The sequence below is a fragment of the Vombatus ursinus genome, unplaced genomic scaffold, assembly GCF_900497805.2.
Source record: "Vombatus ursinus unplaced genomic scaffold, bare-nosed wombat genome assembly UNPS02014775.1, whole genome shotgun sequence".
In the NCBI taxonomy this organism is placed as follows: domain Eukaryota; kingdom Metazoa; phylum Chordata; class Mammalia; order Diprotodontia; family Vombatidae; genus Vombatus; species Vombatus ursinus.
Window position 1 is genome coordinate 12,052,807 of NW_020954553.1, and position 27,004 is coordinate 12,079,810.

Consider the following 27,004-nt stretch of genomic DNA (forward strand, 5'->3'; position numbering starts at 1 on the left):
GCATGCGGGAAGTGACGTCTTTCCCGGCGCGCAGGGGTTGTCGTGGTGGTTGCTTCACTCCTCAGGCAGTTGCCGGCTTAGGTCCCGAACCCAAAACTTGAATCCCAGTATCCCCAGGCTCCGGCCTCCGACCTGCCGGCAGGATGGTGAAGCCCAAGTACAAAGGACGGAGCTCCATCAACCCGTCCACCTCCAGCACAAACCCGGGTATGGAGGCGGGGGGAGACCAGGGGAAGGGGGAGGGGCGGAGGAGGCTCTTGGTGCTGCAAACTGTGGGGAAGGGAGCCTGAAGGGTGATGGGATGGGGGAGAGGGAATGGCCTCGCGTCTCAGCCAGCGTGGGGGACGGGGGAGCGGGCTAGCCTGGTGTTTCGGGAAGGGCCCTGGGACTCCTGGATTGTCGATCCAGGGCTACGCCGGTCATTAGTGAGCGACCTTGGACAAGTCATTCGCCATAGGAGGCGAGTGGAGTGGGGATTTGGGAGCCCGAGGACCTGGTTTGGGCAAATCGCTCTCTGAATTCAATTTCTTCCACTGTAAAATGAGAGGAAGGTGGATTTGATGACTTCAGAGGGTATTTTCAGTCCTAAATCTGTGAACTCCATAGTCCTCAGTTTACCCATCTATTAGATGAGAGGGCTTAGACTTGATGATCTCCAAGGTTCTGTGGATGTAATGGTATCTGGCTTTTATTATGTATTAACTAAAGTTGTATTGATGGCTGCATAGGTGCATATGATTTCATTGGGGTGGGAAACTTGGAATTGAGGAACTCCATCCACCTTTGCAGATTGGAACTAGTCAGTAATTTGCAGCCTTAAGGAGTTGCTGTAGGGGACTCTAAAGGGTCAAGTGACTCACTTGCTTTTATATAGTAATGTTTCAGAGGTGGGACTTCAGCATATTCTTCCTGACATCTGGCTCTAAAGAGCTTTCAGCTTCTTAAAACCGTAAGTTTAGACTCTAGGTAGGTAGAAATGGTACGGCACATTTGGGCATCTCTAGGTTGTAAACTGAGTAGAATTGCAGAGGGCAGGGCTTTGAAAGTGGTGACTAAACTCCCAAGCTTCCTTCCTGTTGAGTATTAGGGGGTGGATCATTTGATACAGTCATTTAAGTTTCCAGCTGAAGGATTTGACAGCAGAAGTAGGAACAATGTGTGCAGATTGCAAAGGCAGGTTTTGGCTGGATATAAGGAAAAACTTCCTAACAATCAGAGCTGTCCAAAAGTAAAATAGGCTGTCTCAAGTGGTAGTATTCTTTTTCAGTGGAGATCATTAAGCAGTGATTTGAAGATCTGGGATCATTGAAGTAAAAATTGAATGACAGTTTGTTGGAGATGCTGCAGAACAAATTCCTGTTCAGATAACAGGTTGGACTAAATGATCTTTGAGACTCCTTCCAACTCCATGATTCTCTACTTTTGTGACTTCCCATCTGCAAGTTAGATGGGTGTTAAAGCAGGATAAGTTGATGTTTTAGCCTCCTATGTTTAACAATGGCTTGTACCTACTTTGGATTTAAGCAACTCAATAGGAAAAGTACAGTAGATCTGGTCCCTAGCATCATTCCCCTTTTTTAGTACCCTTTAAAAAAACATCTCAGAAGCTACAGAGACATGGGTCATTTAAAGCAAGAGATTATGATGTTTACTGTTGTAGTAAACTTGGTGGTTTTCACTTGTCATGTTAAATTTGTTTACTGTGAAGACTGTAGAAACTGTAATTGCAGCATGGCAGTCTCTTTGGAAGAGTTCATCCATAAATGCAGCTTCATTTCACTCATAAAATCTTGAGTGAGCACTGGAAAAGAACTTTGAGACCATCTAAATCCAACCCCCTCATTTTTACAGATAAGACACAGCTGAGACCCAGAGGTAGAAAGCCGGCATAGACATTTTACAATTATTTAGTATAACAGTGTTGTGCATCTTTGGATCTAAAATGTCGATACATTCTTAGAAATATTGACTTTAAGAAAAGCTGTATAATTCGGAACTGTGCCATAAATATTTTCTAATATTTTCTGCATGCCTTTTGACCTAGCAATACTACTGTTAGGTGCATACTCCAGAGAGATCGAAGAAAAAGGAAAAGGTCCTATATGTACAAAAATATTCATAGCAGTGCTTTTTGCAGTGTCGGAGAACTAGAAACTAAGAGGTACTTATCATCTGGAGAATGGCTGAACAAATTATGGTATATAAATGTAACTGTACTATAAGAAATAAGGAAAGAGAAGGTTTCAGTGAAGCTTGGTAAGATTTGTATGGACTGATGCAGAGTGAAGTTAGTAGAACCAGTAGAACAGCTATACCATAACATCAGCATTGTAAAAACCAACAATTTGGAAAGACTTAAGAATTCTGATCAACAAAATGATTGATCATGATTCCAGTAGACCAGTGACAAACTACACTAGCCACCTCCTGACAGAGCAGTGATGGACAAATAAGCAGAATAAGACACACAATTTTGAACATGGCCACTTTGGGAATTTGCTTTGCATGACTATACTTACTTATTTTTATTTTTCTTTCCCATGGGAAGAGATTAAAAAAAATGCTTGATAGTTGAAAAAAGTAAAATTTAATGGAAAAAAAAAAGGCTGTGTACTTGAAGAGTCCATGAGTGGGATAACTAAGAGAGATAGTAAAGTATTTTTTCTGGAGATTTTATAGAGAATAGATGTTTTTATTTCAGTACTAACTGAAAGCGGGGGAATAAACAAGGTGACCTTTGATGGTACATTTATTCGAAGTTTTTCATTATTTTATAACACTAACAATATTTAATGATTCTGGAAATCCCTGATTTCTCATTTTCTTGAGGAAGTAATGTAAGCTAGAGATGACCAAGCAGAAAATAATACATTGAAGATATTTAAATCAAAATTAAATCAGAAATAAATATTTCTCTAAAGTATTTAGAACCAAATTAACCTCTTTGATTGTATTGAAGAACCTTTGGGAGTTTTCATCAAATGTTAATAATTCAACTTATTGAGACCAAAGTCATTGAATATTAGAGCAGAAAAGGATCATAGAGATCATATAACCCAGCTCCCTCTTTTCATAGTTAAGAAATAGAGATCTGTTTAGGGTGAAGGCTCTTTACCTTCCTTATGCCATGGACCACTTTGGCAGTCTGGTGAAACCTAGGAACCCCTGCTTAGAGTCATATAGTGTTTGTTTTTAATTCTAATAGAAGGAACTTCGAAATCTAAGTTAGAATTCAGTGAAAATAAATATGTAATTTTTTCCCCATCCTAGTTTATAGACACCCCTCTCCCCCTTATATCTAGTAAATAATTGGTGTATCTCAAGTTAAAAATCCATGATTTAGGGGAACTAATTGATTTTCATGAGATTACACAACGAGTTAATAGGGAGAAGGCGAAAAGGAAGGGAATAAGCATTTCGACAGTGCCTACTATGTGCCAGGCACTATGCTAAACACAAATATTATCTCATTTGATCATCACAACAACCCTCCCAGGTAGGTGCGGTTATTATCCCCATTTTATAGTTAAGGAAATTGAGGTAAAGGTTAAGTGACATAGAGCAATTAGAACTGACAGGTCTCCTAACTTTTCACTTCAGTGCTTTTGGGGAATTTTCCTCAAATGCAGTTGCGTAATTCAGTCTCTAGTTTTGGAATGCACGATCTGGAGAGGTTCTTAGAGATTGCTTAGGCCTACCCCTATTGAAGGATAAGAAGGTGATTTAATACTAGAAGGAATGGAATTTAAGAAAACCTAGAAAGGACAAGCTGCGTCCTTGATAGCATATGATTAGGCTAAAAGGAAAGCTAATCTTTTGAGAGGAAGAGGCTGCTGTTTCACAGAAATGTTCAATTGACTTATCTGGTTTTCAGTGGGGTATAAGAAGTGACTTATTAGTTGGACAGTATGCCATCTAACTTTTTTATGTCTTAGATCGAGTAAAAGGAGCTGGGGGTCAAAACATGCGGGACCGGGCAACAATTCGGCGCCTTAATATGTATAGGCAAAAGGAACGAAGGTGAGCTGATATATATTACAGCCTTACCAAATCTTAATGCTTTAAGTAAACCATGTTTTGACATAAATAAAATCTGTAGGTTTTCAAGAATTACTTTGAAATCTTTCCAGCTTTATACTATCATGGTGTTAAGTTGAAAGACAATAAATATTTTTGCTGATGGTCTTATAGGTAAGAGTTTGTTAACTGCCAGATTGAAAATTGATTTTCTTTTAACAGAGAATATGGAAGTATTGTTTTAGAACAGCCAAAAGCCCTACCTCCTTTCTACCCTCTTAATGTCAAATTTTAAAATGAAAAAATTCTGACACTTGGAAAATAGTGGCTGTGATTCTGCTGAGGCAGCCTTTACTACAGTGACTTGCTGAGTGTGGCATTTTACTAGCTGGTCCTAAGTTGTTTGATAATTAGATTCTCTGTCCATTCTTAAAAAATGCATTATAACCAAAATTTTGATTAAATCAGTCTGCCTTAGTCACTCATTTTGCAATTTGGTTTAGAATTTTGAGTTTTAGCATAAGTCAGCCACTGCTTAAAATCCATTTAAACCAGCCCAGCCTGTACCAAAAATATTCAAGTGTGTGATTTCTTTTCCCCCTGCCTCCCCTCCAAGTACACAGATTATAAATCAGCACTGTTGACTATTCATCCAAGAGAAATCATTATTTGCTGCTTTCTCACAAATGGGTGTGTAAATGGTTCTTTGGCCATCTGATTCAACTGAATGAGACACTTTGCTCACTGAAATTTTCATTATTCGTTTATCTTTCAAAAATAAAGATTCTTCGGTCATCGGTGAATCGTACTTTTTCATTGCCATTTGACTTTATTTCATGAACCAAAATCTATTTCTTCATTTTAGAAACCGTCGTGGTAAAGTAATTAAACCTCTACAGTATCAGTCATCAGTGTCTTCTGGCACAGTGGCAAGAGTGGAACCTAATATTAAATGGTTTGGTGAGTATTTGTATTGTCCACCTACTACTCCATTTGTTTTATGAATAATGCATTAAGTGCTGGATAGAGTAAAATATTCAGGGTCTCTGGTAGCAGTAAATGTTTAGTTAGATAGCATAGTTCAGGGCCCCACAACTAGGAAGAACAGTGAAATGATTGACTTTGAGATATGATGGTAGTATTTCATCTGCAACTTATTATTTTAATACATGATTGTTGCTCATTACGTAAGTCTTCTAGAAACACATTTTTAATGACATGAAGAGCCTTTAAAACCTTTCTGGTTTTTGGTTGGCTCGAGAGGTGGTTGTTGATGTAGACCCATGGCTATAGTATTACTTTGACAGACTTTGACCATGTTAGTCAAAAAATTATTTGGTCTAAAGTTCTTCAAAGTTCCTTTTTTTTATTGACTAGATACAGACAGTGTTGGCAATAACAGATCTCATTGATGACTTTCAGTGAAGGAATAGTCCAGTCTTGAGTTTCAAAGCTTCATACAGGTTCCATCTTGAAAGTCTACCCTCATTATCATACTTCCTGCCTGCTAGTGGTGTTTTTTAAGCCATTACTTAGCATATGAGGTATTACTGACATAGCCAGACTTCCTCATGTGTGAAACAGAGCAGCTTATCCCTGCTAATTCCCTTGCTTGAGGGCCAGGGACCCTGGAGTGTGCCTTTAGAAGAATCTTGGTCTCTTGTAATGGGATGCCTCTTTGCATAACAGAGCGGGCTATAGAAAGTTCTATTCTGAGACCTGAATTCTCTAGTTATGCGTTTACATTGCATGACCATGGTTTAATTGCATAAGATTCCTTAGAATTTAAGACTTATATGATATCTGTCCAAAGGAAGTTTAGTGTTTGTTTTACTTTGTTCCCTTCCATGCATATATTGATTTAAAACATCCTGTTAACAGTCCTTAGTAATTCTTCCAAACCTTTACATACTTGGGGATAGTAAACGTGACACTGTACTGAACCTCTGTTTGTTTCATGCTTGTTGGCCTCCTTCTGATTGAGTGCCAGTTCTCTTGCCAAATCTATCAGAAAGGAAATTTGTCAATCCCAACTCCATTCAAAAGGATGTTTATTTTCTAGTTTCATCCCCACTGATATCTTCTTCGATGCCTCGTCATAGTGTGGAGGGGGCCATAGGTTTTGGAAGGGTGTGCCAACAGAATTCAAGTTCTGACAGGGCTTACTGAGTTATAAAGCCTTATATGAGCCCAGTGAACCATTGCTCCAGAATTAGCCTGGTTAGAAGCTCCACTAGGAGGTTGACCACCAGGGAATGAACGTTTTTAGCTGTAGCGATTCAGATCTCTAAACCATAGAGTTGTAAGCCCAGTCAGTGGAGGAAGTATCCACAGGAGGAGAAATCACAGATCTTTTGAAATACTGAGATCAGGAGGCTAAAACTCATTATTTGGCCAATTAATGAGTGAGCTATTGTTAGAGGGTGAGTGGAGATAGGTCTTTTTTTTTTTTTTAAACTTTTATCTTCTTATGTCTAAAAGCAGAAGTGGAAGGGCACATTTTTTTTCTTCTTCCAGCATTTTTTGCTCTTGTTAGATGCTCCATACATAGTCATTTCATTTATTGAATGGCAGACATTTAAGGAGTGGGAAGTTAAAAATCTGCCCTCCACAATAGCATAGTAATTATAATAAATTGAACCGTCCTTCCTTTATAAAACAGGAAATACACGTGTGATTAAGCAGTCATCATTACAGAAATTCCAAGAAGAAATGGATAAAGTTATGAAGGATCCATACCGAGTTGTCATGAAGCAAAGCAAATTACCAATGTCTCTCCTCCATGACCGAATCCAGCCTCATGTAAGAATGTGATCCGCACCTTGTGTGAAAATGAATTAGGTCTGATAAATCCATCCCTCCAGATGTTTTTCCTTTTAAGAGGATAAGGAAATTTGATTTAGTAGTAGGAATATTTGTAGTCTTCTTTTCTTATCACCCTCAGGACTAAGTTGTTTTGGTTTTGTGAGTGAGGTGTTCTTTTTGTCATCTCTGACTTAAGTGTTTTTGGGTAGGTATATAACCTTGTTTCATTCAGAGGATAATTCCATCAAATGTCTAGAAGTAAGTAGAAAGTAGAGAGAGGGTTGGTTTGGGTAGGATTTGGGTTTTTTTTTTTTGTTCGTTTGTTTTTAAAGAAAGCAAAATTTGGTGGAGAAAATTGTGTTGAATTGGATTGAGTACTTTTAGGTTCAGTAAGTTTTGAATTACTGACTTGGGCTGCATTCAGATGAAGAAATTCTCTTTTAGATGAGAAGGTAATAATCCATCAAAGTGGAGCTCAGTGAAAGCCTAAGCTGGCACTTAAATATAACTGACCTGAAACTGAACCACAGAAATGGACTAATGTTTACACATTTGACCTTGCTTTGAATAATAGTTCCTAGAAATGTAGTTAGTACTTATAGGTTCAATTCCATTGTAAGCTTAGGGGTGGGGAGTGGAGTGGCAGGGGGGCTTAACAGTTCAAAAAAAGTGTCTCTTTTTAAACAAATAAGAATCAAGGGAGGCAGCTAGGTGGCGCAGTGGATAGAGCTCCAGCCTTGGAGTCAGGAGGACCTGAGTTCAAATGTGGCCTCAGACACTTGACACTTAGCTAGCTGTGTGACCCTGGGCATGACACTTAACCTCAATTGCTTCACCAAAATGCAATTAAAAAAAAAAAGAATCAAGTCTTGTTTATTCCTTCAGATTCAGTCAATTATTTTAATGACTTCCTTCAGAGAAACATATCAGAGTAATTCATGAGCCATGGACAAGTTGCTATTTACCTTATTCTATTTTCTGTTATCCTAAAGGTAGTCGTTTAAAATTAGATTGAATCTAGCTTATAAGGAAGGAACAAAGAGGTTTTATTATAGGCTAATGTCTTTTTTCTCAATCCTTGTCCTTCTTATAGCTTTGGACCCTGCTGACTATCCTTGAGAAGTTATTCTTTTCTCCTTGGGTTTTCATGACATAGTTCTTCCCTGATTTTCCTACCACTTTTTATTCTTACTTTGAGTTAGGTATAACCCAGGGCTCTGCTCTTTTCTTTCCCTTCACTGTTTCATTGTGATCTCATCAGTTCCCACGGGCTCATTTATTATCTCTATGCAGATGAATCCCAGATCTATCAAACTTCCAGAGCTCTAGTCCCAAATCATGAACTGCTTCCTGGATGTTGTTATCTGAATGACCCATAAGCATATCAAACTTAGCGTGTTCAGAATAGAATCTCATAATTTTTTCCCCAAAATTCACCCCTTTTCCTAACTTTACTATTTTTATCAAGGGCACCACTCTCTTCGTAGTTATTCAGGTTCACAACCTAGGAACCATTCTCAACCTCTTTACTCTCATTGTCCATATCCAAGTCTGTCAATTCTGCTTGCACAACCTTTCCCGCATCTAGCTCCTTCTCTTAACTCAGATTCTTTGGTCCACCACCCTAGATTGGGCTTCTATCACTTCTTGCCTGGACTATTGCAGTAAACTGTTTTCTGTCCCTGCCTCACACTTGTCCCAGCTAAGCTACCCAGTTGATGTTCTTAAAACACAAAGCTAGTTATGTCATCCTCCCTTCTGCTCAGGAGGCATCAGTGGTTCCTGACTGCCTCTAGGATAAAGGATAAAATCTTCAGTTGGCTCTTTAGAGCCTTTCAGAGGCTGGTCTCAACCTGTATTTCAGGACTTGTTATTTCACATTACTCCCTGTCACATACTCTTAATGTTTTAGCCTCCTTGCTGTTCCTTGTGACATTATATATCCTATCTGGGAGCCTCTGTACAGTCTGTCTCTTCACACCAGAAATGTTGTTTTTCTTTGTCTCTACCTCTAGGAATCTCTAATTCTGTTCAAAGCTCAACTTAAGGGCTAGCTCGTTCCCTCTCCCCCAGCCCGAAACTTCCCTGCGTGTGTGTTTGTTTGTTGCATTTCTCTGTGTATGTTATTCACCCTTAGCAGAACATAAATTCCTTGAAGAAGAGGCTGCTTTGATTTTGTCTGTGTCTCCCCAGCCCTTAGCCCAGTGTCTGGCACATAGGAGGCACTTATTAAATGCTTGTGGAATTGATTGAATTGTTGCCCATTCCAAATATTCTGTATTGCTAAAACACTTGGCCTGTATATTTTGGTACAAGAGAGTATCTAGTGTCATTGGTACAACTGGTGGTTAGTGCAGTTTGTACACTCCTTTATCCTAGAGGCAGTTAGGAACCACTGCAGCCACCTGAGCAGGAGGGAGGGTGACGTGATCAGACTTTTGCTTTAGGAACATTAGTTGGGCAGCTGTGTGGAATATGGATTGGATGGGAGAGATGTGAAGTAGGGACACCAAACAAGAGGTTACTGCAATAGCCCAGGCAAGAGGTGATGAAGGTCTGAGCTGGGTGGTGGACCAGTGAGTCTGAGTTGGGAGAAGGGGACAGATACAAGATATGTATCTGTTGTATGGGTAGAATTGATCACTTGTATATTGGGCAATGAGAGAAGTGAAAAGACTAAGGATGGCTCCTAGGCTACAGGAGGCCTGGATGATCTTATTCCACCTTGATTAACACCATTTTCTTATTTTTCTTAAAAAACAAAACAAAAAAACCCAAACCTTCAATTCAACAATTTCAACAAACATTAAGTATCTACCCTATACAGACAGTTCTCACTTTATGTAAGTGGACCATTCATAGACAATTTTTACATAATGTGAATTTGCCTAAGGACATGGGAAGGGAGTAAGGGAGACAGGAAGGGGGCTGTGTGTTGGCACATGGTTGAAGGACAGGTGGGGGCCAGGGACAGAGAAGTAAAAGCAGGAGGAGGAACATTCAGGGGCTAGCGCCAGCCATGTGAGAACCTAGCCAGAACTGAGAGGAAGAAGATGCTGTGGACAGATAGATGAGGGCCATACATGGACACAGGAGATGATGGACAACACTCGAGGGCTGGGGAAAGACATGTGGTATCTAAGCTCAGATGGACAGAAGACAAACACGTAGGGGCCAGACACATGGGTGGGTGGAGCAGGACAAAAAATCTCTTCTCTCGATGTCAGAGGTCTCAAGCCAAGCCTGCCCAATCCAGTGGCAGCAGTGGTCTCTCTAGGTGTGCATTCTTCTGCTTACACTGGGAGGATTGTTTTTTTTTTTTCTCTCCCTGGTTGGAGGTGGGGGGTGTGGGTGGTGGAAGGGCATGAAGCACTGGACCAAGAAGCAGGAGAGCACAGTACTGTGTAGCAAAGTTAACATAGGTGTGGTTTTGGGTTTTTTGTTTTGTTTTTGGAAATGTGGATTTCGTTCAGAATTCTTTATATAATGCAAATTTACATAAAGCGAGAATGAGAAACTGTGCTAGGCTTTCGGGATACACAGATGAAATAAGACAGTCCATGCCTGAGGAAGAACATTGCTGTCTGTGAAAATGTTCTAATGTTTACATTTCCAAATGATTACAATTAAGGAACTAAAAACACATAAGGTACCATCACAATTTAGCAGTATTCGTTCTTTGGTGCATATAAAAGAACTTGAAGTGATAGGCAGAAGACAGTTTGTGAGGATATGCACTCCCTGCTGCTAACATCCTGTTACGTGATCGATCCCAACCAAAACAGTCACTTTCATCCTGCTTCAAAAATTCCTATGCCTGTAACCTCTTTACAGGCACATCAAGTTTTAGTTAGTATCAGGTTTCTTTTATCACATCTAAACTATTATTTTGGACTTTTGCTAGATGTTTTTCATCTGAAAAACTTTCCATGTGTATTTAATAAAAATGTTACCTAAATTAGGGAAAATGTTATCTGAAACTAAAATGCATCTTACAAAACAAGCAATTCCTTTTAGCCATGAAAGCAATGAACTTCCAAGAAAAAGTTGGCATTTACAGTTGGTTTAAAAAAAACACAAATTTGAGTATGATTGTCCTTGACAAAATCTGTGAATTTGGCGAGTTTTATGCACTTGTTTTTAAAAACCCCAAAAAAGTGATCAGAAAGATAAGTTAATTTTCAGCATTGTAGCTTTAATTACATTTGACTAAAGTTTATGATAAGTGAAATAAAGCAGAATTTTTGGCTGATCTTACAAAACTGTTCACATTTGCTTTGATTATTTGTATTGCTTTGGTATTTCTCCATGAAACTTAGAGGACTTCAGAATGGAAGAACAAGTGCTCATACTCCTTAATTAAGCATTTCTGATGTAAAGTCACGTTAAAGCTGCACTCTTGTAAATGAATGCAGAAAGACTTTTCGAGGTAGATTGCAATTTTTTGCTCTTTCCTCCTACTTTTGTTAGTTTTTACTATGATTTATTTCTTTTTAGCATTCCAAAGTGCATATTCTTGACACAGAAACTTTTGAAACAACATTTGGCCCAAAGTCACAGAGGAAGAAACCTACTCTCTTTACTAGTGACATGCAGTCTCTTATAGAAAATGCAGAAGCCTCAGCTGAGACTTATGACCAAAAGAAAGATCGTGACCTGGTAACAGAAGATACTGGTGAGAGGTAAGACACTGGATGAAGGAATTAAAAGTGGGATCTAATAGGTATGTTTTTTTCTTTTTATTCAGTTCTAGAAGCTGGAGCCGTGCCTCTTTGAAAATCTCATTTGCTTTTTTCAGCACAAATTCACTACTCCTTGTCTTAAACAAATTTGCATTTTTTAAAAGTTTGGAGTGGAAAATACTGAACTGGGAATCGGGTGCTCCCTACAGACAATAGTTTTTCCACCTATAAAGTGGAAATAATCCTACAGAGGCATCTTAGTGTAAAGGAAAGAACACGAGATTGGGAGTTAGAGCATCTGGGGTTGAGTCCCAACTCTGTTACTTACTTGTATAACCTCTTGTTTAACACATATAATTTGTATAACACTTAACCTCTCTTGGCCCCATTTTCTAAATTTCACAAATGAGGAGGTTGGGCTGATAACCCTTTAGGGTGTCTTTAGTTCTCATACTGTGACCTTACCCCCCTCGGTTGTTGTGGCTCTGTCACTTTAGAGCAGGGACTGACCTTTTTGCTACCACTAGCACCAGCTGCTGACTCTCACCCCTGGGCTGCTTCCATCTTTGCCCTTATTCAGGAAAGCAACCCCTGGAGATGTGACCTAGCAACTGCTCCCAAGGGTGCTGTGGCCACAGCTATGGAAGATCTAGCCATCCAAGTCCTTGGTATTATCAAGTGGGTTCAAAAAGAGAAACTGCTAGGATTTTTATGACTGGAAATGACATTAAAGTTCATACATTACTTTGCCATTGCATCCTGAAGACCATGGGACCTTTCCATCTCACTTGGAGATGAAACCTTCCATGTGGGTTGGATCCCCTACTAGAACGTGAGCTCCTGGAGAGCAGGGATTGTCTTGCTTTTCTATTTGTTGTATTGCCAGCATTTAGCACAGTGCTTTACACATAGTAAGCACTAAATAAATGTTTTTTCTTCATTCATTCTTGGAGAGCTCATGTGCTCCATTGTTAACGAACACAATGTCAAGTGTTTTAGAGGAAGGTCCCCCAGCACCTCGTGTGGACCCCTGTGGGGAACATTCAGAAGGATGTGGACCAGAATTACACAGGCTAGGAAAGCATGGATGGATTAATCCATTAGAAGGAGTTATCCACAAAAGTATCTGGTAACTGCCTCTATGTACCCTCTCCCTCTTATTTTGAAGCTTAGATAAGATACTGATCATTATAAGCTATATTTTGTTCTAAAAATATAAAGTGATAGCATTAATGTGGTAAAGACTTCAATTGAGGCCCTGCCAATTTTATATCACTATCCTGGTCCTGTTTGCATTCAGTCCATCGTTGCTGATTGACCAAACACCAGATCACTGGTGTGATCTTTTTTTCCTTCTGGTACGTAGCTGGCCATGTCTTAAGCATCATCTTCGTTAAGGTGAGAGCACTCTACTTTTTCAGTTGCTTACCTGTGTCCTTTCTTATTTAGGAATGAAGCACAAGAGGAGATATTTAAAAAGGGACAGTCCAAACGAATCTGGGGAGAGCTCTATAAGGTAAGACATTCATCTCAGAGTTTCCTCAGTGCTGGGTTTCTTTGACATAACAGATCTTCTTTGAGAAAGGTGATTTTAATTTACTGAAGCAAGGGGAACATACCCTTCCCCTACCTATCCTCATGCCCCACCACCTGCCCTTATGAGTTTGAGTGAAGCCAAGTAAGTGACATATATATTAATTGGTCCAGGCAAATGCAGCTTTCTGTTTTTGGTGTTATGTTACTTGTAAACTGCTGACAGTCCTCATCTCAGAGAATTGGAGGTAAGCTGCGGCCAGGATTTGATTGGAGTATCTGCTGAACGGTACTTCTGTTTAGATTTGTCTGATCATAGAGTCTTAGGTTAGAACTGGAAGGGAGTTTAGAGATTGTCTAGTCCAGTACCAGTTACAGATGAATAAACTGAGTCCTGGACAGGTGAAGTGACTTGCCCTTTGTTACCAGTGCTAAGACTTGAAGTCAGCTACCCTGTTTAGGCGGTTGAGTCCATCATGCTTCTTACCCAGAAAGCACGTTTTATATATGTGCACGTTTATATATGTATGTGTATGTAGATGTGTGTGTGTATGCACACATGGTCATAGATATGCATGTATTGGCGTGTTCAGACAAACCTAATGCTTTATCTGAGAGCATAGATGTTAGAAACTGTTTTGGAATAACATTGGATCCCCTAATTTAAATTCATAATTGAGGTTTTAAGAACTTTTAGAGGCTCAAAGTACTAACTTAGTAATGAGTCATTTTAAGAAATTAACAAAAGGGGCTTTGTTTGGTAATGCACTAAAATCATATAGTAAGACTACAGACAGATTAATCGATTTTCTTTTTAGAAACTCTTCTATGCTATCTTTTGTTTTTATAGCATCTTCATTTCCCTCTTCCCACCCTTCCCCAAAGAGCCATATATTGCAGCAGAGTAAAAAAGAATATAGTTTCTCAGAACTAAAAAAACATATCCATTGTTTAACATTATTTGAAGCATTCCATAATTTTTGAAAAAAGCATTCAGTTTTTTATTGTATTTTCCATTTACATTGTCGTCATTATGTCTGTTGCCTGTTCTCTTCAATTTGCATCAGATTAATCCATTTCCATTAATTGCAAGAGAGCTATTTTTAATAGACTATAGAAGGTGAAAACTCTTTGAGATACTATTTGGCCATGAGACTAGGTGGCAGTTATATGTCTGCTTGTTACCCTCCCTTCTCACAGAGCTGTTGCAGTTCTACTTGTGGGTGCAAAAATGGCACATTTCCCTGTTGAATGTTTCTGTTATTTTGTGGTAAGCCATTTTTGCCTCTCTGGATTTTCAGGTGATTGACTCATCAGATGTTGTAGTCCAGGTTCTTGATGCCAGAGATCCAATGGGTACTCGCTCCCCTCACATTGAAACATACCTCAAAAAGGAAAAACCCTGGAAACATCTCATTTTTGTTCTTAACAAATGTGACCTTGTCCCAACTTGGGCAACAGTAAGTATAACCAGCCCTCTATCCAGGGACCTTTATGGTGGCTCTTGCCTTAGCAATAAGTAATTTTTGAAGAGGTTATGTGTTTTGGGGGCATTTGTTGGAAGTATTACTGGTTTACCATGAGTTTGTTCTCCTTTAGTCAGTGGAGTTATGCTATTGTAAATATGACCAATTTGTGATTAGAGTGATAGACGTGGGAATTGCACTGTTTCCCTGGGGTTGTAAGACTAGTAACAGTAAATGAGTCACCATAATATCTTACATTGTTGTGAATCCCTTCATTTTTTTAAAGCTCTTTGAAACATGGGCTCTCATTTGATCCTTTAAGCAATTATGTGAGGCTTGAAAGTCATATGCTATCATTCCCATTTTTTATATGAAGAAACTGATGATCAGAGAAGTTGTGACCTAACCCAAGCTATGCCATACAACGACACCAGAGCTCCAGTCTCCTCATTCCTAATAAAATGCCCCTTCCATCATCCTATGCTGGCTCTCTTGTGTGATGGGACAACTCATTGAAAAGGCAGGCCTTTTCAGGAGACAGCCATCACAATCACTGGTCTGTTTCATATTTTGTTAATTGCATTTAGCTAGAAGTGAAGGCATTTCTAGAGTATTGTTTTGCATTATAAAACAATAGACAAAACATTAACTGTATATTTGAAAAACAGTCCTGTAATTCATGCTCTGATCTTGCCCTGTACTGTAAATAAACAAGTTAGAGTTTACAGTTTGCTGTGTGAGTCTGCTAGTTTACCAATATATCTTTTCTCTTTAGAAACGGTGGGTTGCGGTCCTCTCCCAAGATTATCCAACACTTGCCTTTCATGCAAGTCTCACCAATCCCTTTGGCAAAGGAGCGTTCATACAACTCTTACGTCAGTTTGGAAAGGTATTAAGATGTGATCTGTTTGTCTTGGAGTTATTTCGTGTGAGATCCGTTTGTTGAGTTAATTTGAATGTCTTTCAATGGTGCTCTTCATGGAAGAGTGGCTGTTACCATTGAGTATTTGGCAAAAAAACAAGTAGTGAGAGGTAGATAGTGTACAAATGCTCTTTATCTCAGTTTCTCAGATCTAGTTTGCCTTGAGAGGTAAAGTGTGATCTAGAAATTCCAAAGCTATTTGGAGTTGTTTTTCTAGGTGTATGGGACCAGAAATGAATATGTTAAGTACTGAGAGAGAGGCCTAGTGAATTGGTAGTGGGACGGACGTATGATTGTTTCTAAAGATTCTCAAGTCAGGCTCAGTGAAGTGTTAGTGGCTTTTTCTCTCCTTATGTTGATGACTAATCCTTTCTCTGTGGTGTCATGTTGAATTTTTCAAAGTAAATTTTTAACTAACCATAGAGATTTCCTATTTATTCCTGGGTTTCACGACCTACATATTTTAAAACTTAAGACATACATGTAATTTCACATAGAAGACAAAGCAGATTCTTTGACTTATTTAAAATCTGTGATTCCATTTGCACATACACAAATGCTTTTCAGTGTGGCTGTCCTCTCTAGTCTTGACCAGACTAATTTTATGAGTTCTTGCGGCTAAAAAAAATGCATTACTTAGTGGCCAGTGTTCTGGTGATAATCCTCAGCCTTGTTCAAGCCTCACTTATCTGACCCAAATACTGTTGAGCTTTCCCAGCTTGGGACACCTCCTCTTTTCCCCCTCACCCCCATGCCATCCCCATTTATGTTTTATTGTTATTATAGGATCTTGGACTGAAAGCTGGAAGACTCCTCCATGGGCATCCAGTCCATCCCCCTCATTACTCGTAGGAACCTTGGTTTACTTCTGCAGTGATGAGATTAGGAACAGAGATAAATAAGTAAAAATCCCCTCTGTATTAAGGTTTTTTAATTGTGTATATAATTGATTGTGTTTTTCTAACAGTTGCACACTGACAAGAAGCAAATCAGTGTGGGGTTCATTGGCTATCCAAATGTTGGCAAGAGTTCTGTGATAAATACTCTGCGTTCCAAGAAAGTTTGTAATGTGGCTCCCATTGCAGGAGAAACCAAGGTAAGTCTGTTTGGAAAGGGAGTCTTGTGGTTATATGTCTCTACCACAAAAAAGTGGAGATTGCCTGGATCCCTGGGGACTCCTGTCATTTTCTGAATGAGCCTACTTTGGAGGGTTTAGCCTTGTAGACTTAATTTGGGAGCAAGAAATGAGGACAAGAGATCCAGCTTGTTGGTGTGTTGTAAGTTTTTGCATATTTTGATAAAAGTTCAAGAGCTTTTTATAGGCCAATGTGAGGCTTTGGCATGATTAGGTACATGCCATTCGTATTTGCCTGTTTTTAATTTTTCTTCATCCTACTTTCTACCTCAACCAAAATTTAGCCTAAGAAAATGTCTGGATTTGAAAAGAAAAAGCGCTGTCATTCCTGTGTATAGGTTCTAGCCATTGGGGGTACTGGCCTTGCACACAGGGTATTTGTAGAGCAGTTTTCTTCTTCGTGGAGGGTGAAAGGTCAAGTTTGCTGTTAAGATTTCAGCACTTTTAAAAAGCAGGGAAAAGTTTACTTCTGAAATAGTTTGAAATTTCTGCAAGCATCATTTTTATTCTCTTAGGTTATGGAAACTTGTTTACTCAGTGGAAGTGTCATGTAGATGGGGCAACTAGTTGGTGTAGTGGATAGAGTGCTTGTCCTGAGTGAGAAGGACTCCTCTTCCTGAGTTCCAATCCAGCCTCAGACACTTATTAGCTGTGTGACCCTGAGCAAGTCACTTCACCCTGTTTGCCTCGTTTGCTGGAGAAGGAAATGGCAAACCTCTCCAGTATCTCTGCCAAGAAAACCCTTGCTGGGGTCACAAAGAATCGAACACAAGTGAACAACGACAACAGTTACTGTCCTTTGGGTGTCACATGAGGGTGTAGTGGATTGATTGCTTGTTAAGGACAGATTTGCAGTACTTAGGAGAAGGAAGGTTTCTGACTTTTTGGTCTGTCTGCAGGTCTGGCAGTACATCACCTTGATGCGTCGGATATTCCTTATTGACTGTCCAGGTGTGGTTTACCCTTCTGGGGACTCTGAAACGGACATTGTGCTGAAAGGAGTGGTGAGTGTTTGGTCACATTTAATTGTGACCTTTGGAGGGAATTCTTCTGTGGGGGGTCCTTTGGATGACTTCTGCTTTACTCACACAAAAGTAGTTAGAGGTCTGTCAACAACATGATGCTTAGCAGGACCTCTCTACTCCACACTCCCCTGTTTGAGGAGTGGGTGAGATCCTTGGCATCTCTGGGCAGCATCAACCCACAAAGGATTTCTTAGTGTATACATGGGATCCAGAAAGAAGCTGGACCTGTGTTTATTCTGGGCCCGTGTTCATACTTGTGGGTTTGAAGAGTTGAGTCATTTTGGAGTCTAGCTGTATCCTTACTTGTTTCTGAATATAACCAAAACCAGTACGTGGTTCCTTTTAGCCTTTAAAGGTGTTCGTGACTTTATCCTGTCCCATTTTAAACTCCTCCTTCCTCATTAAACTCCTGCAGTCCTGCAGGATTGGCAGGCTGCAGGTGACTAGCAGAGGCACCAGGGGAAAGCCAACAGCTGGAAGTTTGTGAGAGAACACTCAGTTCATGGCTTAGTCCTTAGGACAGCTCCCAGCGATGTCGGCTCTCGTTGGATGGTGTTGAAATCTTGCAGCAGCCTCAACTTTGGATGTGGTTTGAACAGTGACAGGTCTTGCCTTTCCTTTTTCCTTCACCTCTTTGTCATCCTTTCCACATTGCCAGACATGCTTCCTAGTTCATGGTTCAGATCATACATCAGGCCACTGCTTGGCACTCATCAATCCTTATTTTCCACTGAATACAGTTGATACTCTTTTGCCTAAAATTCAGAGGCCCCTCAATCTGGCACCATCTTAACCTCCCAGCTTTTTCTCACTTGACTGATCCCAGGGAAAGATTGCTAGATTTGGAGGTAGAGGACTTGAGTTCAAATCCCAGCTCTGCCATTTACTGTCTGTAACCTTGGGCAAGTCACTTAACTTAGTTTCTTTATATGTAAAATGAAAGGTTTGGACTAGATGACCGAAATCTATAATCACATGTATTCTATAGTCCAGCTCAATCAGACCACTCACTGTCAGTCCTGTACACCTTCTGTTTTGCTGCCACCATGCTTAGAGAATATCCTCCTGGTGCCTACTTAATTCTTATTCATCATTCAAATCCCAATTTAAAAATTAGCTCCAGAAAACTTTCCCTGATTTACCCTAATTGGAGATCATGTCTTCCCACTTTGGACCTCATTTTGCTATACAGTATTTATGAACATTTTTTAAAAAACATTTGTATGTATGCTAATTACTGTAATCTCCATAAGTCAGGTACCCTCCAGGGCCTAGCATAGTGTTTGTTCTATAGAGTCTAATGTTAGGGGATTTTTTAAAAGTTTAGCTGGGTAATGTTTTTAAAAACTACGATAAAGCTTGCAAGCATCAATTTCTTTATTATTTTCTAGGTTCAAGTTGAAAAAATTAAGAGTCCTGAAGACCATATAAGTTCTGTGCTTGAAAGAGCAAAGTCAGAATATATTAGTAAGACATATAAAATTGATTATTGGGAAAATGCTGAAGACTTCCTGGGAAAGCTAGCCTTCAGGACTGGAAAGCTTTTAAAGGTAAGTAGGAACATCCCCAAAGTGTAATGTTCTATCTGGTGATAAAACCAACTTCCATGTGCTTAACAATGTAATATGGAAATTAATTATGTGATCAGTAATAATGGAGCTGAAAAGTGAGGTCTTCGTAGGGAAACTGACACATAGCCATTCTGGGGGCTAGCTTTGTTCAGTGTCCCTGATGGAAATCTGTTGTGTGACTTTTCAGGGTGGAGAGCCTGACCTGCAGACTGTGGGCAAGATGGTTCTCAATGACTGGCAAAGGGGCCGAATTCCTTTCTTCGTCAAGCCACCTAATGCAGAGCCCCCATCAGCCTCACAGGTAGGAATGAAGTAGAGACAATGCTAGGAGATCTTCATACTGACTTAGATGCTAACTTCCTGTGCTGCATTCACCTGATAAAATTTGATTTCATGTTGTAATTTTACCTGTACGACTTCTGTTGTGCCATGGGGTCCACTCACCTTTTCTAGTCCATTAGGGAATTAGCATTTGGAGTTTGGTAAACAAATATCATGTGGCTAAGTTTGGAATGAGTCTTAAGGGATTATTTATGATAGGTATTTGCTGAAAATATAATTGTTACGGCACATGTAATTTTTGTTAGGGAAAAAAACCCCAAAACTTTGATTTTCATAGTGCTCCCAGGTTTGTAAAGTGTGTTATATTCATTATCTCATTTGAACTCCAAAACAACACTATGAGATATGTACTACAGAGATTATCCTCATTTTACACGTGAGAAAAGTGAGGCTGAGAGAGCAGAAGGGCCTTACCTGTGGTCATGGAACCACTAAATGACAGAATGGCAGTTTAAACTTGAGTTTTCCACTCCACCCTGCTTACTCTACGTCACACCTGCACTGCCTCGGTTATGGTGAGGGTGTGAATGGATCCAAATGTGCTTATAGGACAGGTTCAGATGAAAAACCTCTTCTTTGATTTGGACTGACAGAAGATAATGGAACATGCTCTTGATCTTTCTCTTGCTGAATTATGAAGTCCCTCTGTTCACATTTATCCCCTTCCTTTCTCTACTCTTCACTGCCTTTCTTTCCATTAGCATTTTGACCTTCAGACATGTCCAAGTCTTCCCTGACCCTGAAAAAAGTCTTGTTGCCCCAAGATAACCTTGTATTTCTTTTTTGCCATTTATTGTCACACTTCCTGATTTAGGGTTTTGTACTGCCTCCCTTTCTATACCTAATTCTACCTCTTAATCACTTCCCTTCAGGATGATAATGTTCTCAATTCTCACCAATAATCTCCATTGCTAAGTCATAGGTATCATGGGATTTTTAAGTTAAAGGGACTTTAGAGATCATCTGCAGCAGCTAGGTGGTGCAGTGGATAGAGAGGCGGGCCTGAAATCAGGAAGACCTGAGTACAGATTTGGTCTCAGAAACTTAGTAGCATTGTGACCCTGGGCAAGTCACTTAACTCTGTTTGCCTCAGTTTCTTCATCTATAAAATGAGCTGGAGAAGGAAATGGCAAAGCGCTCCAGTATCTTTGCCAAAAAAAACCCAAATGGGTCATGAAGAGTCAGACATGACTGAACAATAACAACAAAGAGATCATCTACATTCCATCTCCAACACACAAAACACACACTCATACTGTTTCTATAACTCTGTTTCCTCTTCCCAGACACTTACTGAAATCCTGAATGCTTGACCTTGTAATCTTCTCTCACTGCATTCTACCTCTGAGACGGCATTCCTTGTGTCGGAAACCTAGTTTTCATGTTGTGTTTAGTGTTGAATGCATGTTTTCCGTTAGAGTATGAGCTCCTTGAGGGTAAGGACCACGTTTTTGCCTGTCCCCAGCACTTAGCACAGTGCCTAGCACATAGTAAGCACTTGACAAATGCTTGTTGACTGGTATTGGGTTAGACTAGTTCTGTGCCATGACTTTGGATTTAGAGTATATATGGGGTCTTAAGTGTCCAGGGAAAAGGCAGGCTTTAGATAGAGACCCTAAGGTAAAGTCTTCATTCTTAGCTTTTGCTTTTCCTTTTTCAATAGTTCCTAGCGTCCTCGGCTGTTTCGACAGCATCACCCCATGAAACCAAGGAAGAAGGGGGAGAAACTGAAGGTCAAGAAGCCACACCTGTGGCTGAAAGGAATGAGGAGGAGAAAGAGAGCGATGACACAAACGCTGAAATGAGAGAGCTCCTGGCACGTGTGCGACAGAACTTTGGCAAGATCAATGTTGTGCCTCAGTTTACGGGAGAAGATCTGGTCCCTGTGGAGATCTCAGATAGCGACGGAGAGTTTGATGACTCTTTTGGAGAGGAGGAGGAGGAAGTGGAAGAAGAACAGCGTGAGGAAGAGCGTGAGGAGTCAAACCAGGCATCCCAGGCAGATGGAGAAATTGGCACCAAAGCAGTTATTAAAGCTCTGGATGAAAAAATTGCCAAATACAAAAAGTTCTTAAACAAAGCTAAAGCCAGAAAGTTTTCAGCAATCAGGTAACGTATCATTGCATCTGACAACTGCAGTTTGGGTGTGGGACCCGCTTTTCGTCCCAGGTTACGTGTTATAAGGTCCTGGGACAATATGTAGAGTGGAGTTCACTCTTATCTCCAGATAATAACGATATATAAATAACATTCAGTTAGCTGAGCTACAGAGGCTTACTCAATTTCTTCTTCAAATATAGAAATGATGAGAGTATTTCTCTTTGTTGACAGCTGAGCTTTCCTAAAGGGTTTTTCTTCAGCCAGATGAGATTGTGTGTGTGGCTCAGGATGTTGTTGTCTTTGTTGTATGATGAGAACCTCTGCTGTCTGAGTCATTTCGTTGCTTTTCCTTCTCTTGTAGAATTCCCAAAGGACTTACTGAAAAGGTGTTTTCCAAATCTGAGCCCAAATCCAAAGAGCAAGATGATATAGAAGAAAAAGGTAAAGTAAAAGTCATTTAAACATGGTTTCCCAATTGAACCCGGCCTCATAGGGTAATGGAACGAGCATTGATTTTGAGAAGGCGTCCTTTGTCCTCCTCGGCTTTGACATGTGGCTCTGACACACACTTACTGGGTGACTCTGTGGAAATCACTTAATCTCTCACAGCTGTAGATCTTTCCTTGTCATTTTGTGAAGAAAATGTTTGGTAAATTTTAAAGACGTATGGAAATTTGAGTTATGTATGATTTTCATGTAATAGTAATAGTGAAGTTAGCCTCTGGATTTTGTCACTGGCTGAAATTTCCTTAAGTGTTTATAGCTGATATCGGTCTCTTCATCTAAGGATATTATCTCAACTTCAGTAGTATATTCACTGAGATTAAATGGAAAATGCAAAGAAAGTTTTCTAATTTCCTTCTTTGAGAAGAGTCCGGTGTCATTCCCAAGCCAGTCATTTAGTCCACAGCCTTGTAGTTTGTATGTTGAAGTTACCATTCCTTTTTCAGAACATACCAAGAAAGGAAAAAAGAGAAAGGCACTTGAAGAGAAAGAGCCTGATAATAAGTCTCCAAAGCTCACATCGAAGGCGGTAAGTTTTCTCCATTTTCCTCTACCCCAGGTGCATGGTATAAAGACCACAGTGGAAACCCTCATAGCCTTAATGTGACTTTTTGAAATTACTAACCTGTCAGGGAGCCAGAGCCCTGTTTTGTGACCACAGTCCTAGTAAGCTTGAGGGTCATTGACAGGTCCTAGAAGTAGATTAAGTAGCCGAAACAAGGCATGATTACAGGGCAGACTTCTGAACTGAACTCACATCATCTAGTAGCTATGGAAAGCTGCTCAGGAACATCCCACTGACCAGAAAGAAGTGCCCTTTTTGTAGCTTTCCTGGTTTGACACTTGACTTTCTTCATTCTTGCAGCGAAGGCGAGCAGACCGGCAGAAGAGAGCCAAAAAGGTTGGGGTTCGCTACTATGACACTCACAACGTGAAAAACAAGAATAGGAACAAAAAGAAGACCAGTGACTCAGGGGGACAAAATCATCACCACAGACAATTCAAACGGAAGCAGTAACTTTTTAATTGGTTTATTAAAATTTACAAAAATATGCGATTAGTTGTGTACATTTTCTTCATACAGTTTGCATTTCCAGGACTACATTGCTGCTGTTGTGATCTGACGTGAGAAATCAGTCATATGTACTTGAGAAGACACACAAAGAAATACTGCTGTTTTGACTAGTTAAAGTCATGTTAGGTGATAGAAACCTTAGGGATTTTCAGGGATACTTCAAATAACCCTCTGAAGTCCTGCCAAGAGGTAGCTTTATCAGGGTACTTAGCTAGCAGATGCAGAGGAAGAATGGTTGTCTAACTGCTTGTTAGATTCGAGGCATGAGAGTCTTTCGAAACGGAATACTTTCAAGAAATATTTTATGTAGCCTAAACTTGAGACACAGCAGCACCAGCTTCCTTCAGGAGCTCGAGGTGCTGGGGGGCAGGGGCAGAATTTGGAATTCACTTTCAGTGAATAAAGTGCCATGGTTACTCAGAGCCCATGCACATTCTCATAGCAGAGTCTGTGAATTGTCCAGTGCTAGGGAGGCACAACGCCTTTTCTGAGTCTGAGTAGGGTGAACATGTAGTACCTGCCTTAATGGAAGCAAATGGTTCCTGCAGGATGTGGCGCTTTTTCAAGCAAATCTCCCCGCCTAAATAGTAATGAGCAGGATTCTGGGTCTCCCCTGCTGACAGAGAGGCCCACCGAACTAGTGAAGTTCCTTCTCCAGCTGCCCTAGGTGCCAGTCTCCATGAAGGCATGTAGAGCCTGCCACGTTAAAGTCTTTGCCATGCTACTTGGAAAAGTGGTTTGAACAGCCGCCTCCACTGACTAAACCCATTTGGCCCCAAATAGAAATGAGTCAGTTCTTTTCCCCGCTTAGCTTCAATTTTCATTTACTAGGCAATAAAATAACCTCCAACAGGTGTAGTGCTGCAAAAACAAACAAAACCCCAAAAACCAGAAAACCTGATTTAGATTTATTTTACTTTGACTTGAAAGTTTACCCTCCTGAGCAAGAGTAGTAGCCATCCTGGTCAGTTCCCACTGATTGGTTTACCAGTAGTAGTAAATCAAAGTTGCTTGCTGAGGTTTTGATCAGCTCTGATTAATTGGGCATGGCTGATTAGGGGATAGGTCCTCTTTTTGCAGTCTAAGAGCAAGTCCAACAACAGATAGCTTTCTGAAATAGGTTGCTGTGCCACGTTGGTGTCTGTATGTGGCCTCCTTGTGATAGACATCCGTGACTCAGATTTCTTTCTACCAGATACCTAAACAAAGCCAGGAATGTTAAAATCTTGCTGACTACTGGCGCCTTGAAACAGCTGAGGCCAGAGTGGTTGATTGATAAGAAGGGTTGGGCTAACTTGAAGCAAAGCATAAAACAGGTCCTAAGGACTACGTTTGGGTGGGGGAAGACAGACCCCAGACAGGTGACCCTTTGGAGGAGAGTAGAAAGGGTAGCAGGCATTGGGAGAAGCACTGAAGAAGGGATGAGAAGTACAGAAAAGCATAGTTCAAAGGAGAAGGAGCCACTTTGCTTGGCTGTAGGAGTCAAGGTGGAACAATGACCACTTCAACGCCTGAGCTGGACAACCCTTGCTCAGGGTTCTACGTTGAGCAATGCCAAGTGGGCGTTGTCTGGCGAGCCAAATATGGAAGATACCTGGGAGACATGAATTCCCATCATCCAACCTTGAGCATTACTACCAAATCTCGGGGTGTTTTCAGGGCATTTAGGCAATGGTGTAAATGTTGCATGATGGTTTTTCTGGAGGCCAGGGGTGTGGGCTGGTTCACTCACTAAACTGTAGCTTTTTATTACAGGGGACTGTTTATATAGGGGTAGTTCTCACTGGGGCCCACATGGAAATCTTCACTTCTTTGGTGCAATGATGCCTTCCAGTTGGGCCTGAAAAACAAAAATGGAAGCCGTTATATTTAAGGTGGAGCCTTCTTCCCAGAGTCAAGCACCCCAAGGTGAAAAAAGTCCCCGAGAAGTAGTTGGCAATAGTCCAGACAGCCAGGTCCAAGGTTTTTAGGGTTTGGGTTTTCTTTTTTTAGTTCCTAACGTCATATTTTCTAAATTTGTTTCTGGCTTGGCAGCATGGTCTTGCTGCATTAGGAGAAACCAGAGCTGCCCTGGTTTCCATACAATGGCCAGGCTCAGGGTATAATGTAAAGCATTGAAGAGGAAATTGAATAAAAGTTGTTGAAACAGTGGTTTCAGGACTCACGTTTCAGGCTTGACTATGTCCGCTAAATTAAACATTTGGCCCTCCAGTTCTGGAACTCAGGAGTTGTGTGCCAGGTGGGAAAAGGGGATGTGGAATAGCAAATTTTCCATCACTGAGACAGCTTGACGCCCAATTAAAGGAAACTGCTACTAGTGTATAGGTTGCCTCCATTTTGTATGTCAAGCTGATGGTGCCTGAGAGACACTTCTCTTCTAAAGGCAACTAGTAAAAGAAATCACTGTGGTAGGTACATCTGTCCTGGGGTGGGGGAGGCAGGCAAGCACTGCTTTTGAAGCAGGACAGCTTTGCGCTTATAGAAATAACTGGTGTCTAAAGAATCCTTCATCCTAAGGATTAGGTGGTTGCTAGGATGTGTTAGAAAGATGCTAAGGTAGCTTCCTTTGCTTTTGTTACTGCAAACTCCCTGGCAGATTAAGGAACACCAAAACTATCTGTGAAAGACAGGAAAAGATTTACTCTCAGGACTACTTATCTGCCTGTGAAGATTTCTGGGTTGATTTTTTTTCTTCTTAAAAAGAATTTTGTGTCACAACAGCAAATCAATTTTCAGCAACAAGGACTGATGCCACCCTCCATTAGCAGGAAGCATCACCCCTTTTTTCAGATTGAGTATCTTTGGTGTATGGAAGCCCATGTCCCTACCAATCCCAGAGTTACAAGCTCCTGCTAGGTCTTCCATTGAGAAAAAGAGAGGAGAGGCAGTGGGAAGATCCCTCTTCCTAGCATGCCCTTGCTGACCAAAACCCAGAAAGACCTCCCTCTAGAAGATAAGGCAGCATTCTCCCCAAGAGAGCCTTCAGTGGTGGGCAGAGGAAAAGGAGCAGCAGGGGCTGTTCCACACTCCCAGTGGATGACAAGCCACCCTGGCTGTGTTCCTATCTAGGCAGATAAAGGGACTAAAGCAGAGAAATAAACAAATGGCCAGCTCTTCTCACAGCATACCAGGTGGAGACTTAGAATTGAAAAGGTTTTTCCTTGCCCCTCTCCTCTCTGGGGCCTTTCCTGACCAGGTCAGGCTCTGGCCCTAAGGGACCTCAGATAACATCCATGTGCATTTGAAGCCTGGCCCTTCTGAATGGGAGTCTCTAAAATGTCAGGATGAGAAAATGCAGTGACTTGCCAGAGAGGACTTCCTGGGCTCTGTTATTCTGTTATTCAGGAGGAAATGTTGCCAAAACCAGAGGCTCAAAGGTGTAAGTTGTATTGGGATGTAAACCTCACTTTTTTCCACACCCACTTAGGGAACAGATTTCTCTTGAAGAGGGAGCTATCCATCTGAGCCCTGGAAGAAAGAAGGAGGAGGCCACACCATTGCTTTCTCCTACCAAGCTAGAAGAGAAAATGTTAGGCTATGGTTGAGAGTGCACACCCGGCCTTCCAGAGAATTAGGCCCATGACCCCTAAAGCGACCGGCCTCACCTTCAGCTGCTGATTGGTTCGCTTCAGGAACTGAATCTCTTCATTGTGTTTCTTCTCTTCAACCTGCCTCCTCTCAATCTCCCGCTTCTCAGTGGCCTCACACTTAGCCTTCTGCTCATTCACTTGCCTCTCCAAATCTTTCTTCTCTGTTTCTAAATCTGCAATCTGAGCAAAGAAGACATCTGATTTCCCCACAGGGGAGGAAGCCAGGACAGGGTGGGG

General features: G+C 40.7%; 2 protein-coding genes across 2 annotated transcripts in view; one reads left to right on the plus strand and one right to left on the minus strand.

Moving 5' to 3' along the window:
- GNL2 (G protein nucleolar 2) lies at window positions 1-23,154 on the plus strand. Its single transcript, XM_027864689.1, has 16 exons — window positions 1-207; window positions 3,936-4,020; window positions 4,883-4,977; window positions 6,680-6,819; window positions 11,320-11,504; window positions 12,954-13,020; window positions 14,339-14,497; window positions 15,279-15,392; window positions 16,393-16,521; window positions 17,460-17,564; window positions 18,977-19,135; window positions 19,344-19,457; window positions 21,162-21,607; window positions 21,960-22,039; window positions 22,549-22,631; window positions 22,968-23,154. The coding sequence occupies exons 1-16, from the start codon at window positions 144-146 to the stop codon at window positions 23,118-23,120; spliced, it is 2,178 nt and encodes a 725-aa protein (XP_027720490.1). The 5' UTR covers window positions 1-143; the 3' UTR covers window positions 23,121-23,154.
- Window positions 23,118-27,004, minus strand: part of DNALI1 (dynein axonemal light intermediate chain 1) — a 21,820-nt gene continuing 17,933 nt past the window's right edge. Inside the window, exons 5-6 of the mRNA XM_027864690.1 lie at window positions 26,783-26,947; window positions 23,118-25,017 (exon numbers count right to left, since the gene is read on the minus strand). Coding sequence (XP_027720491.1) covers window positions 24,982-25,017; window positions 26,783-26,947 — 201 coding nt within the window. The 3' untranslated portion in view covers window positions 23,118-24,981. The remainder of the gene's footprint in view (window positions 25,018-26,782; window positions 26,948-27,004) is intronic.

Excerpts from the sequence above, each read along its gene's own strand:
- GNL2 (XM_027864689.1), top strand. The coding sequence starts at position 144 with ATGGTGAAGCCCAAGTACAAAGGACGGAGCTCCATCAACCCGTCCACC. Across the intron at positions 14,498-15,278 it reads TTGTCCCAACTTGGGCAACA|AAACGGTGGGTTGCGGTCCT; the intron begins GTAAGTATAACC and ends TTTTCTCTTTAG. Across the intron at positions 22,040-22,548 it reads AGATGATATAGAAGAAAAAG|AACATACCAAGAAAGGAAAA; the intron begins GTAAAGTAAAAG and ends TTCCTTTTTCAG.